The sequence below is a fragment of the Elgaria multicarinata genome, chromosome 23 (assembly GCF_023053635.1).
Source record: "Elgaria multicarinata webbii isolate HBS135686 ecotype San Diego chromosome 23, rElgMul1.1.pri, whole genome shotgun sequence".
In the NCBI taxonomy this organism is placed as follows: domain Eukaryota; kingdom Metazoa; phylum Chordata; class Lepidosauria; order Squamata; family Anguidae; genus Elgaria; species Elgaria multicarinata.
Genome location: NC_086193.1, coordinates 7557060 through 7572969, shown reverse-complemented (window position 1 = coordinate 7572969; position 15910 = coordinate 7557060). Strand labels below are relative to the sequence as shown.

Here is a 15910-nt window from a genome sequence, read left to right as displayed (position 1 = left end):
ACTCTAACAGTCAGGAAGTTTTTCCTGATGTCCAGCTGGAATCTGGCTTCCTGTAACTTGAGCCCCTTATTCCGTGTCCTGCACTCTGGGATGATCAAGAAGAGTTCCCAGCCCTCCTCTGTGTGACAACCTCCTGATAGGGCCCCTCAAATATTAAGCCCTCCATTCTTTTCTTTTTGCAACAGATTTCATGTGTTCTTTCCATTGAATATGCATTTTTTTAGTCCAGAGACAGAACTAAAAAATGCAAACTCGTCCTGCCTAAGCCTAAATTTCGGGCCGTTAACACTTGGGAGGCGTGGGTCATAAGATTTTTCACAAGGGAGGTGTGACACCAAAAATGTTAAGAACCCCCGCCCTAGGGAAAGCACTGTTAGTTCTTTTCCTCCCCCACGCCCCACTCCTAAGTTTTACAGTGCAATAATACTTCATTGAAATGAGGATAGGTAGACCAGTCCCTGGACATGCAAGGGTTTAGAATCATAGAATAGCAGAGTTGGAAGGGGCCTACAAGGCCATCGAGTCCAACTCCCTGCTCAATGCAAGAAACCATGCCACTCCATGTACATGTCACTTCAGAAAATTGCTCATCAATGCACATATATCCTTAATTCATGCCAGTTCTTTTAAGTGAATTAAAAAGCCAGGAGATTCTCAGTATTGGCACATTGCTTGTCTTTGTTTCAGCAACAGATGTAAACTATCCAATTTGTGACAGTACTTGGCTTTAACATGAATCGTCAAACAAAGACTCAAGTGACCATTTTCAATAGTTAACCAAACCATTGACTAGACTATAAGTGGAAAGCACTATTCCACTTGTCTTAATGTTTTACCTGCTCCTCAAGCAGTACAAGGTTTTCTATGGTTCCAATCGCTGCACAAGCATTTACAGACTACAGTTCCAATGAGCTGTAACCTCGTTTTTAGAGATGATTGATCAAGTGATTTTGCCACTACAGTGCTGTGCTGAGTTTTCCTAACTGAAGTGAATGGCTGAAATTCCCTAAACTGTACTCTTGTTTTCTACTTTTTACGGTGCAATACGATGTGTGTTTAGACAGAAAAAGGTCCTACAACTCCCAGCATTCCCCAGCGGATGGGAGATGCAGGACCCTTCTCTGTCTAAACACGAATAGAATTACACCCTTAGTCTGCTAGAGGCTTATTCCATGAGTGCATGGCAAAAAAAACTGGAAGGTCCAATATATTAGCTTAGGGTAAACAGCCTAGTTTAACAAGCAATAAAGAAGATATTAGCTTAGGGTAAACAGGAAAACTTTCCCCATTGTTTTAAAAAATTATAGCATGTCCTCTCTAATGCCCAAATAAGTCAGGTGTTTATAGAGAATGAAGAAATCATAGAATCATAGAATAGCAGGGTTGACTTTCCCTAATCCCTTAAGTACGCCATTGCATCATTACATCATTTCAGCCTACCAGAATTGAATTCAATTGCATTGGCGCAGAAATAATAATAGAAAATAACATGGGTAAATAAGAATCAGGGTGGGGGAAGGAACCCACTCCCCACATCCATCTCAAAATCCCTCCCAGCCACAACTGCAAGGGTAAGGGAGGAGACATGTTAGCGATGCAAGCCCGCGCAGGTGAGAGGATGCATGCGCTGAAACAGCGCCCTCGTGAGCCACATTCTCCCCACCCCCCCCACTTGCAGGGGGGCAGTGGAACTCACTTTGCAGTGTAAGAGCCAAACTCCTTCACGCTCAACACATACATGTAACTGTTGATTTCTTTTATTGCTCTGCGTTTTGAGTTTTTTATTTTATTTAATTATTTATTTATTACATTCCTATACCGTCCAATAGCCGGAGCTCTCTGGGTGGTTCACAAAAATTAAAACCATTCAAAGTATAAAACAACAGTATAAAACCATAATATTAAATACAATATAAAAGCTCAACCAGATAAAAACAGCAGCAATTTATATCCCGCATTTCTCCCTCGAAGGAACCCAAGCTAGCATACATAATCCTCCTCCTGTTCTCCTTTTTTAAAAAAATCTTTTTTATTATTGATTTTCAATATTAAAACAATTTTACAAACAATTTTAACATAACTTCATGGGTAAATATACCAAACCATACATGATATAATACATTTCGTGACAATGTTCTTCAACTTCAGCAAGGAAGATACAGAAATGGTTGTGTGCCATCTCCAGTATTCGAGGCAATTAGCCTGTGTGCCCCAGTTGCTGGGGAACATGGGTGGGAGGGTGCTGTTGCACCATGCCCTGCTTGTGGGTCAAAAGCTGGTTGGCCACTGTGTGAACAGAGTGCTGGACTAGATGGACCCTTGGTCTGATCCAGCAGGGCACATCTTATGTTCTTAAATATACAAAATATTATATTAATAAATATAATATTTATTCTCTCAGTATTTTAACACTTAATTTTAACTTAAATTTAAATTTTACTGTTCTAATTCTGTATTTTAATCTTATGTCAATTTCTGCTGCGTGGTTTTATCCTGGTTGTGCTTTTTATACTGTATTTTGTATTTGTGTTTTTAACCTGTGGGTTGTTTTATTCTGGTTTTAATTCTTGTGAACCGCCCAGAGAGCTTTGGCTAATGGGAGGTATAAAAATGTAATAAATAAATAATAATAATTTTGAGCTCATACAGGTAAGTTCAGTTTGCTATCAATACCGCTTCTCCATTTTATCCTCACAACAACCACCCTGTGAGGTAGGGCTTGGCTGAGAGAGTCCCAGTGGGTTTCCATGGCCAAGTGGGGACTAGAACCCGGGTCTCACGTCTCCCAGTCCAACACTCTAACCACTACACCACACTGCCTCTTTTAATATGTTGGTTTTCGTGCTCAGGTTTTATTAATCTAGATTTCATTGTCAGGTGTCTTGAGCAGGGGTGTGGGGGGAGAAAGGCGGGGTAGGAAAAAATGTAATAAATAAATAAATAAATAAAAATAGGAATTAAATAATAGTATAAAACAAGACACAGGTGAAGAAGCCTTTATTAGAATGTAAGCCTATGCGGCAGGGTCTTGCTATTTACTGTTTTACTCTGTACAGCACCATGTACATTGATGGCGCTATATAAATTTATTTATTTATTATTTATTTATTTATTTATTACATTTTTATTATTATTTTATTATTATTTTAAAATAATAATAATAATAATAATAATAATAATAATAATAATAATACATTTTTATACCGCCCAATAGCCGAAGCTCTCTGGGCGGTTCACAAAAATTAAAAAATTAAAATAAATTAATAATAATAATAATAATAATAATAATAATAATAAGACCTCCCCCCCCCTCTTTTCTTTGCATAGGGAGGAGCTCCTTCCCCTAAAATCCCGTTTAACCCATTATCCGGTAGGGGCAGCCCTCACTTCTGCCCCACAAGGCATCGGAGAGGAAGTGCCGCTCTAGGACGCGACTTTACATGCCTCTGGATCAAGCTTAACACTTTAGCCACGCCTCCGACTTCCTGCCTGGCTGCTGCTGCTGCTTTTGGACCCCACGCGGCCGCCGTAGCGCGCCTGCGTTGCTAAGCGTCTTGACGTCGCCGTGACGCAGCGTGCGGAGACCTCACTCCCCGTATGGGGGGGGGAAGAAGGGAAGAGGAGGAGGAGGAGGAGGAAGAGGAACCAAGATGGCGGAGGCTTCCCCACAGCCGGGACGGTATTTCTGCCACTGCTGCTCGGCCGAGATCGCGCCGCGCTTGCCGGTGAGTCAGGAAGGCGAGGCAGAAGGAGCAGGGCCGGGTTCTTCGAGGCCCCGCCCCGCCGTTGGCAGTCAGAGGTAGACTGTCCATGTCCAAGGAGGCTCCACTCAGGGCAGGGGCAGCTGGAGGCCCCCCTTCCCAGCTGTGTGTTGCTGGAGGCTCAACTCCCATCATCCCTGGCCGAGGGCCATGCTGGCTGGCCGGGGCTGATGGGAGTTGGGGGCTGCAATCCGCCCCCTCGGGGTTCCCAGCCGCCCCCTCCCCTCAGCCCACCCCCCTCTGGTGCTCCCCCTGCTTTTGTGCAGCTTCCCCCCATTCTCAGTCGTGAAAAGCTTCCCCTGAGGCTGAGCTACCTGCACTAAGTGCAGCAAGCTAAAATGGGCTGGTGGGTTTTTTTTGGTGGGGGGGAGGGTCCCGCCCCCTTTTTCCTTTGGCCACGCCCACCACTGGGATGCCCCCACCCCCAAAGGGAATTCGCCCCTCAGGTATGATCCTGCACCCCTGCTTCAGGGCATGGTGTGGTGCAGTAGGTGCAGAGGTGGGCTTTCGGCTTTGAGAGGCCTGAAACTCAAAATGCCACCTCTGCCCTATGGGTCCCTTTTCCCCCCTGATGTACGATGATAAAATGCGGGCGTGTCCCAAGTATTTGGTATATAGTGTAAAGGTAGGCAACTTGGTCCCTTCCAGATGTTTTGGATTACAACTCCCATCAGTCCCAGCCAGAATGGCTGATGTTAAGGATTATGGGAGTTATAGTCCAAAACCTTTGGAGGGCACCAGGTTGCCTAACCCTGGTATAGCGGATAGCACAATATGTATACCTAACCCTGGTATAGCGGATAGCACAATATGTATACCTAACCCTGGTATAGCGGATAGCACAATATGTATACCTAACCCTGGTATAGCGGATAGCACAATATGTATACCTAACCCTGGTATAGCGGATAGCACAATATGTATACCTAATCCTGGTATAGCGGATAGCACAATATGTATACCTAACCCTGGTATAGCGGATAGCACAAGACTCCAGCTGGACATCAGGAAAAACTTCCTGACTGTTAGAGCAGTACGACAATGGTATCAGTTACCTAGGGAGGTTATGGGCTCTCCCACACTAGAGGCCTTCAAGAGGCAGCTGGACAAGCATCTGTCGGGGATGCTTTAGGGTGGATTCCTGCATTGAGCAGGGGGTTGGACTCGATGGCCTTGTAGGCCCCTTCCGACTCTGCTATTCTATGATTCTATGTTTTTGGGCTGCTCCTCCTGGCATCTCTGACTTTTGGCCATGCTGGATGATTCTGATAGGATCTGGAGTCTGTCAACATCTGGACGAGCCAAGATCCTTCCCTCACCCCCCCCCCCCCAATAGGTGCCCACCTCTCTCATAATAAGAACATTGTTCCAAGAGTGCCTTCCAAAGTCGACTCTCCTCATCCAGCTTCCTGCTTCCTGCCAAGAAGCCCACAAGCAAGGACAAACTGGGGCATCAGCTACCTAGGGAGGTTGTGGGCTCTCCCACACTAGAGGCATTCAAGAGGCAGCTGGACAACCATCTGTCAGGGATGCTTTAGGGTGGATTCCTGCATTGAGCAGGGGGTTGGACTCGATGGCCTTGTAGGCCCCTTCCAACTCTGCTATTCTATGATTCTATGATTCTATGATATCCAGAGGATGGATAGCTAAGCTATACCTAGAACCTTTTCACATCTATGGTTTGGTAGCAGCCCATGTAAAAAGGATGTCTCTCTGTCTGTCTTAGGCCGTAGCTAGGCCGAAGGTTTATAATAATAATAATAATTTTAAAAAAATATTTTTTACCCGCCTCTCCCTTTGGATCGAGGCGGGGAACAACATTAGAACAGGAATCAATACATCTTAAAAATTCATGATTTTACATTGATCTGGATAGGCCTGCCGGAAAAGGCTAGTCTTTAAAGCTGCCTTAAAATCACACAGAGAGTTAATTTTACGAATCTCCTCCGGCAGGCCGTTCCACATGGGCGACAGAAGAAAAGGTCCTCTGGGAAACTGATGTCAGCCTAGTTTTAGGTGACTGAAGTAAGTTCACCCCAGAGGACCTGAGTGTGCGGGGCAGACTATTTGGGAGAAGGTGATCCCGCAGGTAACCTGGACCCAAACCATTTAGGGCTTTAAAGGTAATGAACAACACTTTGTACTTTGCCCGGAAACTAGCTGGCAGCCAGTGGAGTGATTTTAATGTTGGTGTAATGTGGTCACCCCTAGGTGTACCGGTGACCAACCTGGCTGCCCTATTTTGAACTAGTTGAAGTTTCCGAACTAGGTACAATGGTAGCCCCATGTAGAGCGCATTGCAGAAGTCAAGCCTTGAGGTTACCAGCGTGTGCACTACTGTCTTTAGGTCTTCTGACTCTAAGAAGGGGCGCAGCTGGCGTATCAGCCGAAGCTGTTAGTAGGCACTTCTGGCCGTCGCGTCTATCTGGGCTGTCATTTGGAGCGACGGATCCAGGAGCATCCCCCAAACTGTGAACACAGTCTTTCAGGGGGAGTGTAGCCCCATCCAGAACCGGTTGACACACCTCCAAACCTAGGTCAGAGCCCTTGACAGCAAGCACCTCTGTTTTGTCTGGATTCAGCTTCAGTTTGTTTTTCCTCATCCAGCCCATTACCGCCTCAAGCATTCATTCAGAGGAGACACACTGTCCTTAGCTGACACTGTTATTGAAGGCATAGAGAAATATATTTGGGTGTCATCAGCATACTGATAGCACCCCACCCCGTGCCTCCGGATGATCTCTCCCAGCGGTTTCATGTAGATGTTAAACAGCATTGGGGATAGGTTGGCACCTTGTGGTACGCCATACAACAGCTCCTTTTTTGAGGAGCAACTATCCCCAAGCATCACCATCTGGAGTCTACCTGAGAGGTAGGACCGGAACCACTGGAGCACAGTGCCCCCGATTCCCAAACCCCTCAGGCGTTCCAGAAGGATACCATGGTCGATGGTATCGAAAGCCGCTGAAAGGTCCAAAAGTACCAGCAGGGACACACTCCCCCTGTCAATACTCATGCGGAGATCGTCCACTAAGGCGGCCATAGCTGTCTCAACTCCATATCCTGCCCTAAAGCCAGTTTGAAATGGGTCTAGAAAATCTGTATCATCCAAGACTGCTTGGAGTTGGAAAAAGTTATCCCAGGATCATCCGGGGTTCGCCCCTGCCTGAGCGCTGGATGCCCTGTGTGGCACTTAGATGAACAGGTTTGACCCCAGGACAATCCTGGGATAAACCTTAGGTCTAGCTACGGCCTTAGTGGTTCACCAGCTGAAGATGAGCCCGCACTGTGATGCAGCTGCAAAAAAACCCTAATACAATCTCAGGCAGCTTTAAAGGAAACGTATTGTTAATAACAGAAACTTGTTGTTTTCTAGTATTCTTTATGTACATAGTGCTTTACAAAGAACAGGTATGACAGGTCCATATGCCAAGGGATATACGATCTAAAATGAACACGGAAACAATGAGGTGATGGGAGAGAATAAAAATATAAGTAAGCAGTGAAAGAATATTTGTTCATTCCAGTTTCAAGCATAGTGTCTGGAAGGGAAGTAATCATTCTGTACTGTCGTGCATTGCTCAGGCCATAACTGGGGTGCTGAGTCCACCTCTGGGCACCCTATTTTAAGAAGGACATTGACAGACCAGAGTGTGTCCAGAGGAGAGTGACTAGGATGGTGATTGTTTTGGAAACCAAGTCCTATGAGGAAAGGTTGAAAGAGCTAGCCTGGAAAGTGAAAGATTAAGTCGACCTCCTGTCATGTAGAAGATGGAGGAGCCTCGTTTTCTGTTGCTTCAGAGGGCAGGACTAGAACTGATGGGTGGGAATAGCAGGGAAACAGATTTCAGCTAAACATGAGGACAGCCGTGTGCTTGACAGTGGGACAGGCTACCTTGGGAAGTGGTGAGCTCTCCTTTGCTGGAGATATTTAAGCAGAGGCTACACAGGCATCTCTCAGGGATGCTGCTTTTGCAAGACTCCTGCGCTGAGCAGAGGGCTGGACTAGATGGCTTCCTAGGCCCCTTCCGACTTTACGAGTCTATGCCTTTCTCCTGCTGTCTGTCCCCATTATATCGGAAGGCAGCTGCCCTCCCTTGCTGGCCTCTTGGGATTGCCTCTGCTCAAACCCACCCACCCCCGGCCCGTTTTTAGCTTCCATTGCAACACAGCCATCCTTTATTTAAAATCCTTTTAAAAAGTCTCCCTTTAAGGCCAGAAAAAAAGAGACGGGCCAGCAGCCTGCTTCCAACTGAAGCTCGCCTGCCAAATGCCCCATTGGGAATCTCGTGAGCAAGGCTTCAAGGTAACAATTCCCCCCGCATTGTTTGTCTCTCCCTTCTCTGTCTGACTGGTATCAGAGCTGCTTCCGAACCTAGACCAGCCTTCCAAAACTTGGCACCCTCCAGATGCATTGCACTAAAACGCCCGTAATCCCCCAGCCAGCAGAAGGCTTTCTGAATCAGTCAGTCAGTTCAGCCTAGCCCGGGGTCCTGCTTCCGGCGCTGGCTCCAGGGTTTTGGGCAAGACGCCCTCAGTAGGCCCACTCGCTCAGTGAGTGCCCCTTCTCACTGCCATTGACAGCAGGCACTGTTGCTCCTCCTCCTCCTCTTTCTCATCATGGCTCCCACGTGCTTACTTGACAAGCAGAGAACCAGGGAGCAAGTAGACCATGGCTGGCACCTCCTCTTCCTGCTTCTTACCACTAGAGTGACAAGCAGGCTGCAAAGGTGAAGTATAGACGCAGGTCCCCAGGGCTCTTGGCAATGGGCCCTCCCTGCTGCCGGTAGAGACCAGATGCCCATGTGACGCTTACAAACAGGGCATTAAGGCAGTACCCACCCACCCCGACCTGACCCTGTTTTTTCCTGCTCAGCATCCAATACATGGCCACTGAACATGGAGGTTGCAGTTCGCAATCTTGGCTAAATAGACCTCTTCTTCTCCACCAGTCTGTCTCCTCTCTTTTCAGTAAAAACATAAGAGCCCTGCTAGGTTCAACCACGCCAAGTCCATCTAGTCCAGCATTCTGTTTCCCACAGGTGTCCCCCAACAGGAAGCCTGCATGCGGGGCGTAAAGGTAACACTGCTCCCTCCCCGTTTGTCCCCCAGCATCTAGTAGTTAGAGGTAAACTGCCTTTAGAGCTGGAAGTTCCACTTCGCTGGCTAATGTCGAAGATCCTTGCTATGTTAAGGCAGAGATGCATCTGGTGCAGCGCCCTTCCTTCCTCCAACAACGGGCAGGTGTTTTCTGAGTAGCGGGAGGGGTGTGTTGTCAGCTAACACTGGCGGTAGCTCCTGATGGGCTATGAATTTAATTGCTGTGCTTAATGGCTATCAATAGACTCACCCTCTATATGGCCATGTGAGAACAGCAAGAGCCCATGCTGGGTCAGACCAAGAGTAGAGATGTGAAAGCCTGGGGGGGAAAACCGGGGGGGGGGGGATTCTTTTGGGGGGGGAAACATTTTTTTCTCCCAAAGTCTTTTTTGGTTTTTTTCTGAAAAATTGGGGAAAAAATAAAAAAATGGATTTTGGGATGTTTTATTTTAGCATGATGAATAAAATGTTTAAGACAAGGTGTTCAGATATTTTCTTCTCCAAATTATTTCTAAAAACTGTACAGTATCAGATTACTGTATTTCTTCGATTCTAAGACGCCATCAATTGTAAGACACACACTAATTTCAGTACCACCAACAGAAAAAAAAGCTTTGATTCTAAGAAATTATAAACGCACCCGCGATTCTAAGACGCACCCCGTTTTTAGAGATGTTTATGTGGGGGGGAGTGCATCTTAGAATCGAAGAAATACGGTATTACAGTTTCTGTGCACCAAGGGCAAGGAAGTCCTAGGTTGCAAAATGAGACTACAACTCTCAACTGCAAGAGCAAGATGCCTTTCTGCCTCTAGGGGGCAGCACTGCCATTGAAGCAGAGACTGAAACTGATAGTGATGGCTGTAGCTCTGAAAATGAGTCTGATTAAATGTCATGCATATTCGTTGAATCTTGGGCCCTGCCTTTTTCTCATTTGTTTTTTATGGGAATGGGGGCTTTATGCCTGTGTGACACTGTGGAGGACTAGCGGAAACATAAATAATTTTCTTTGTTACTAATGTTGATGATTTCCTCTGTTGCTGTTTTTTTTAATTGGTTTTTTTTTTTTTTTGCCTGCTCCTCATAAATTGGCAAAACCAAAGAGGTTCCTTACAGTTCAAGTGTTCCTAACAGTTCAGGAACTTGTAGCTCCATTGGTTACACAAAAAAATTGGGAAAAATGGGGGGGGGGATAATTCAATTTGTAATAGTTTGAATACATTGTACTTTTAATATACCAAACGTAATAATTTTATGCCAAACCAACTTGGACATAATTACATTTTATGTTTCTAAAGTAACAAAGTGACTTTCAATCTCTAAAAAGTGCTAATATTGCATTATTTCAATTTTGCCAAAAATTTCTGGTTTTTTTCCAGAAAACCCCCGGTTCTTTCCCATGGCTTCAAAATTTCTGGAAATTTTACATCTCTGACCAAGGGGCAGTCTAGCCCATCGTTCTGTTTTGGACAGTGGCTAGCCAGAAGCCCCAATGGAAACCTCATAACAGAGCCGTCCAGGTGCCCACCCCACATTTTTATCTCCTCAGCCTCTGCTTTTATTTATTTATTTAATTAATTTATATACCGCCCCATAGCCGAAGCTCTCTGGTCGGTTTACAAAAGTTAAAAACAGTGAACATTAAAAAGTATACAAAATTTAAAACCATCAAAAACATAAACAGTATAAAAACAATGGTATCCATTTAAAAACAACAGTTCTGGGGTACATTTTTTTAAAAAAACCAACAAACTTAGCGTTGTTAAATGCATTGACTGCCTGCCAGAAGAGAAAAATCTTGACCTGGCACTGAAAAGATAACAATGTTGGCACCAGGTGAGCCTCGTCGGGGAGATTATTCCACAGCCGGGGGGCCACCACCGAAAAGGCCCTCTCCCTTGTTGCCATCCTCCAGGCTTCCTTCGGAGTAGGCACTCGGAGGAGAACCTTAGATGTTGAGCGCAGTGTACGGGTAGGTTCATGTCGGGAGAGGCGTTCCATCAGGTATTGCGGTCCCAAGCCGTGTAGGGCTTTATAGGTTATAACCAGCACCTTGGTATACTTTATAGGTTATAACCAGTGGTATACTTCCCCTGAGCATGGAGGTTCCATGTCACCTATCCTGCTTAATGGCCGTCCATACCAATCTGCTTCTTTCTAAGCATATACAAAGAGTTTGGCTAGAGCAGCCCACCTTGCCCAGGTTTTTGTAGCCATCCAGATGCTGCAGCTCATGAAGTGGTGTAGCATAGCAGCTAAGAGATGTTTATTTGTTTAATTGAAATTACTTTTAGGCCATTTTTAGGGGCGGAACCTTCTCAAAGCAGCATATAAGATAAACATACAAAGTTCATACGATAAGTACGCATTCAGTAAAATTCCATAAAAATTGAGACGACCCATAAAAATAAATAAAAACAGTTTATCAATCAAAAGAATATGTGGGATAATGATCATATTGATTGGACCTACAGGGTTGTTTGTAAAGGTTACGACTAGGCAGTGCACACAATGCGCTTTGGACGTTGGAGCATGCTATGGAGATGTTAAGTTGCACCAGATTCTGTGGCTGAACTCTTGAGATAAGCTGCCTCTGAATGTGGAGGTTCTATTTGGTGGTTACAGCTAAGGCCTAAGGCAGTGTCGTCGTCATCGTCCCCAGTCTAGCAACAGCCGGATGTCCCTGAAAAGACCACAAACAGGGCACAAAGGTGGCAGCCAGCCCAGGGTCCTTGTCCCTCGCATTTAGGGATGGTATTCACAGTAGCACAGCCTGTACGGAAACAGATCCAAGTTTATCTGTGTTCCCTTGAGCATGGATGGGTCTCAATGAGAGAAAAGCACTGGAGTTTTCTCTGTAGTGGCCCCATGCTATGGAATTCCCTCCTGAGAGTCCATTTGTTCCTGTTTTTAACCAGGCTTTTAAAGAACCCTTAGTTTTCCCTGGCTTCTTCATTGAAAGGTTTTACTGTACATGCTGGTTTAGTCAACTTCGTTGCAAAGGGAATCCACCCTAGGGAGGGGCACGCTGGGCGCGGGGAGAGAGTGCCAGTCAAAGAGTTTCTCCTTTTTGGATTGAATGGTTCTTTATGCCCAGCGCACTACCCTATCAGCCTATTTAGCAAGAAAGGCTTGTACGTGGCCTGGGCAGGGTAGGTTCAAACGTTTGCTCTGGTAGGAGCTTGCTTTCTTCTGAAGCTGCTAGGCTCTCTGTGGCTGCTGGTCAGGATGGCTAACTCCAATATGGGCCTGTTCAGGAGACACCTTAAACCATGGCTTGAACCACGGTGGTTAAGCCAGAAAGCCAGGCCGTGTTCAGAAGACACCTTAAACCATGGCTTGGTTAAAGCCGTGGTTTAAGGTGTCTTCTGAACACAGCCTGGCTTTCTGGCTTAACCACTGTGGTTCAAGCCATGGTTTAAGGTGTCTTCTGAACTGGGTCTATGTCTCTCAAGACCAGTTTCTGGGGAACACGAGTGGGAAGGGGCACTCCTGTCCTGCTGCCGGGGTGTGTGTGTCCCGATGGGGCCACTCCGGGAACAGAATGCTGGACTGGAGAGGCCTTTAGGCTAATCCAGCACAGCTCTTCCACTCTCATGCCCTGCACTGCTCTCACAGTCCGCTCAGATATGGGCGGTGGACCCTCCTTGAGCAGGCCACTTCTTTTCACACCCTGCCCCCTTATCAGCTAAGAGTCAGTGCCTTGTGTCCCGGAGGTGACTGTGAGCCCAGAGTCGGCTTTGCTGTGCTCTCGTATGCTCAAAGATCTGCGATTTCTAGAAACTTGTTAATCTGTCTGTTGCCACACCCCAGTTGAACCCCTCCCATCACTACTAAAGTACATCTTCGAAATTATAGTCTTACTGGTACTTTTTGCATTACTGCTATTTAGCCGCACTCAAAATACCAGTTCTGGCTCGAGTCTTGCCTAGACAGGGAGGAGGGCCATCTGTAACTCAGGCTGGCCTGTTGGGAGGTCCCTCTGCAAGGCTGGGGTGTGACTGGACGTAAATAGCTGCTCACTGACTGCAGTCACACCTGCATCCAGGTGGCCAGCTTTGCAAACTGAGGAGGTCTGTCTCCCTGTGAATAAAATCCTACAGTGCAATCGCATGTTTATTCCAAAATAAGCCCCCCTCCCCGTGTTCAGCAGGGCTTACGAAATTGGGAACCTTCGTATTACGAGCTGAGTGTTTGGGAACTCGCTGTGTTTGGACACACTGGCAAGAGAATCCTGGCTTACTGTGACCGAGTGACGTGTGGGTGCGTGCAGCCCATCCACTCCCGCTTGGCTCCTCCCATCGAATCCTGGCCCACTTTGGAGCAACAACCCAGGACCTTGTTTGGACAGTGCTTTGAGTAACATTGCTGGTTACTTTAGCTGGTGGGAGAAGCCAAGCGAGAAGGAGCAGGTCGTGTGCCTAGTGCACAGCTCCTTCATGGTAAGACAGGATCCTCTAAAATTCTGGCTTACTGTTGTTTGCAGTTGCGGCCAATGATTTTCAACCTGGTTTTGGGATCAGAGCAAAGCAAGGGTCCAACTTCGGTTCTGGAAAATAGTCATCTTCTGGTTTTAGCATGGGGAGTTCCTTAAGTCGTGCAACCCAACAATATGCCTGCTCTAAATTCATAGAATCATAGAATAGTAGAGTTGGAAGGGGCCTACAAGGCCATTGAGTCCAACCCTCTGCTCAATGCAGGAATCCACCCTAAAGCATACCTGAGAGATGGTTGTCCAGCTGCCTCTTGAAATTCAAGAAAACAAGAGGCCAGGAACCACTGAATTCCTGGAAACAAAGTCCTGTGAGGAGAAACTGAAAGAACTGGGCATGTTTAGCCTGGAGACGAGAAGATTGAAGGAGACATGATAGCACTTTTCAAATACTTAAAAAGTTGTCACACAGAGGAGGGCCAGGATCTCTTCTCGAACTTCCCAGAGTGCACGGCACAGAATAATGGGCTCAAGTTACAAGAATCCAGATTCCAGCTGGACATCAGGAAAAACTTCCTGACTGTTAGAGCAGTATGACAATGGAACCAATTGCCTAGGGGGGTTGTGGGCTCTCCCACACTAGAGGACTTCAAGAGGCAGCTAGACCGCCACCTGTCAGGAATGCTTTAAGGTGGATTCCTGCATTGAGCAGGGGGCCGGACTCGATGGCCTTCGAGGCCCCTTCCAACTCTACTATTCTATAATTCTATGAATTGTGAGTTGGCAAATGGTTTCCTTCAGGTGAAATATAATAGTAGTGTTGCGTATTACACATTAATCTGTTGTGTAAATCTCAGTTTATATGATTGCTTCACTTACGAAATGCAGCCACGTCTTGTTTGGAGGATTCAGGCTACCGGGGTTTTGTCCCTCTTAGTCTCGTGTTCACCAAAAACAAAACCTGTATGGATAAATTGGAAGAGCCAGAAATGACAGTCGGATGCTAGGTGGTGTGTATGTGGAGGGGGGACCTAAGCCTGTTGAGGGATGGTGCCCTGTGCCTTGCCCACAGCAGAAGGATAGGCTTACCAGATAACACGCTGCAGGTGTTCTTTTCCATTGGTGGTGGTGTACTTGTGGGTATATTTTAAGCCTTCTCCTTTCCTCTCCTGCAGGATTACATTTGTCCAAGGTGCGAATCTGGTTTTATCGAAGAGCTGCCTGAAGAACCTAGGTAATATTCCTCTCTCTCTCATTTTGATAATAACAAATATTTGTGTGTTTGGCCTACAGTTAGCCTTCTCCCACCCTTCCTCCACGATGTTCAGAGTTTTTCGATGTGCTTCATTTCTGAGGTGATATGATAATAGATGATCAATATGATAATAGGTGACTAAGAAAAGGCAGAAGTGCTCAATTCCTACTTAAGCTCAGTGTTCTTCCAAAAGTGTGCCTATGATCCCCTGGCAAATGTGAAGTACAAGCTGAAGGTGCAGGATTGCAGCTTGACATTGATAAACAAATGGTCAGGGAACACATGCTTTCTTTGGGCCAGTTCAAATCTACAAACCCTGATGAACTGCATCCTAGAGTAATAAAGGAACTGGCAAAAGAGTTCTCAGAGACGCTGTCCATTATCTTTGTGAAATCATGGAAGATGGGTGATGTGCCGGACGACTGGAGGAGGGCTAACATCATCCCTGTCTTCAAAAAAGAGGAACTACAGACCAGTCAGTCTGACATCCATCCCAGGGAAAATTTTTGGAGCAGATTATAAAGAAGTCATAGAATCACAGAATAGCAGAGTTGGAAGGGGCCTACAAGGCCATCGAGTCCAACCCCCTGCTCAATGCAGGAATCCACCCTAAAGCATCCCTGACAGATGGTTGTCCAGCTGCCTCTTGAAGGCCTCTAGTGTGGGAGAGCCCATAACCTCCCTAGGTAACTGATTCCATTGTCATACTGCTCTAACTTCCTGACTGTTAGAGCAGTACGACAATGGAATCAGTTACCTAGAGAGGTTGTGGGCTCTCCCACACTAGAGGCCTTCAAGAGGCAGCTGCGTCAATCTGTAAGCACCTTGAAAAACTATGTAGTGATTACTAGCAACCAGCATGGATTTGTCAAGACCAAATCCTGTCAGATGGAGTTCCTCATTGAACTCAGCAGGATTTACCTCAGAGTAGGTTGCACAATAAAACAGTATACATCCAGCAGAGAAGTAAAGATCTGGACAACCATCTGTCAGGGATGCTTTAAGGTGGATTCCTGCATTGAGCAGGGGGTTGGACTCGATGGCCTTGTAGGCCCCTCCCAACTCTACTATTCTGTGATTCTATGATGAACCACCAGTGCTGTTTCTGGTTCCACAGTGGTATTTCGCCAGGTTTGTATGGGGCCTTAAGATGAATGCAAGCATTCATCATTATTTATAAACACACATAATATGTGTTCCGAAACAGGCAGTGCACATCCCTTGCTAACTTACTAACTCCCTCTGTGCACTTCCTCTGAAGGAGTAGGTTTGTAGCTTGGAGGTTCTCCTAGAACCATCTCTGTCACTTGAGGCCCAGGTGGCCTCGGTGGCACGGAGTGCCTCCTACCAGCTCTGGTTGGTG

The 15910-nt window shown here is 46.2% G+C and overlaps 1 protein-coding gene across 1 annotated transcript in view; it reads left to right on the top strand.

The window, feature by feature from the left end:
- The first annotated feature begins 3583 nt into the window (after positions 1-3583).
- The window catches only part of RNF126 (ring finger protein 126), a 29634-nt gene continuing 17307 nt past the window's right edge, over positions 3584-15910 (top strand). The window contains exons 1-2 of the mRNA XM_063147255.1: positions 3584-3725; positions 14468-14526. Of these exons, the coding sequence (XP_063003325.1) occupies positions 3651-3725; positions 14468-14526 (134 nt within the window). The 5' untranslated portion in view covers positions 3584-3650. The remainder of the gene's footprint in view (positions 3726-14467; positions 14527-15910) is intronic.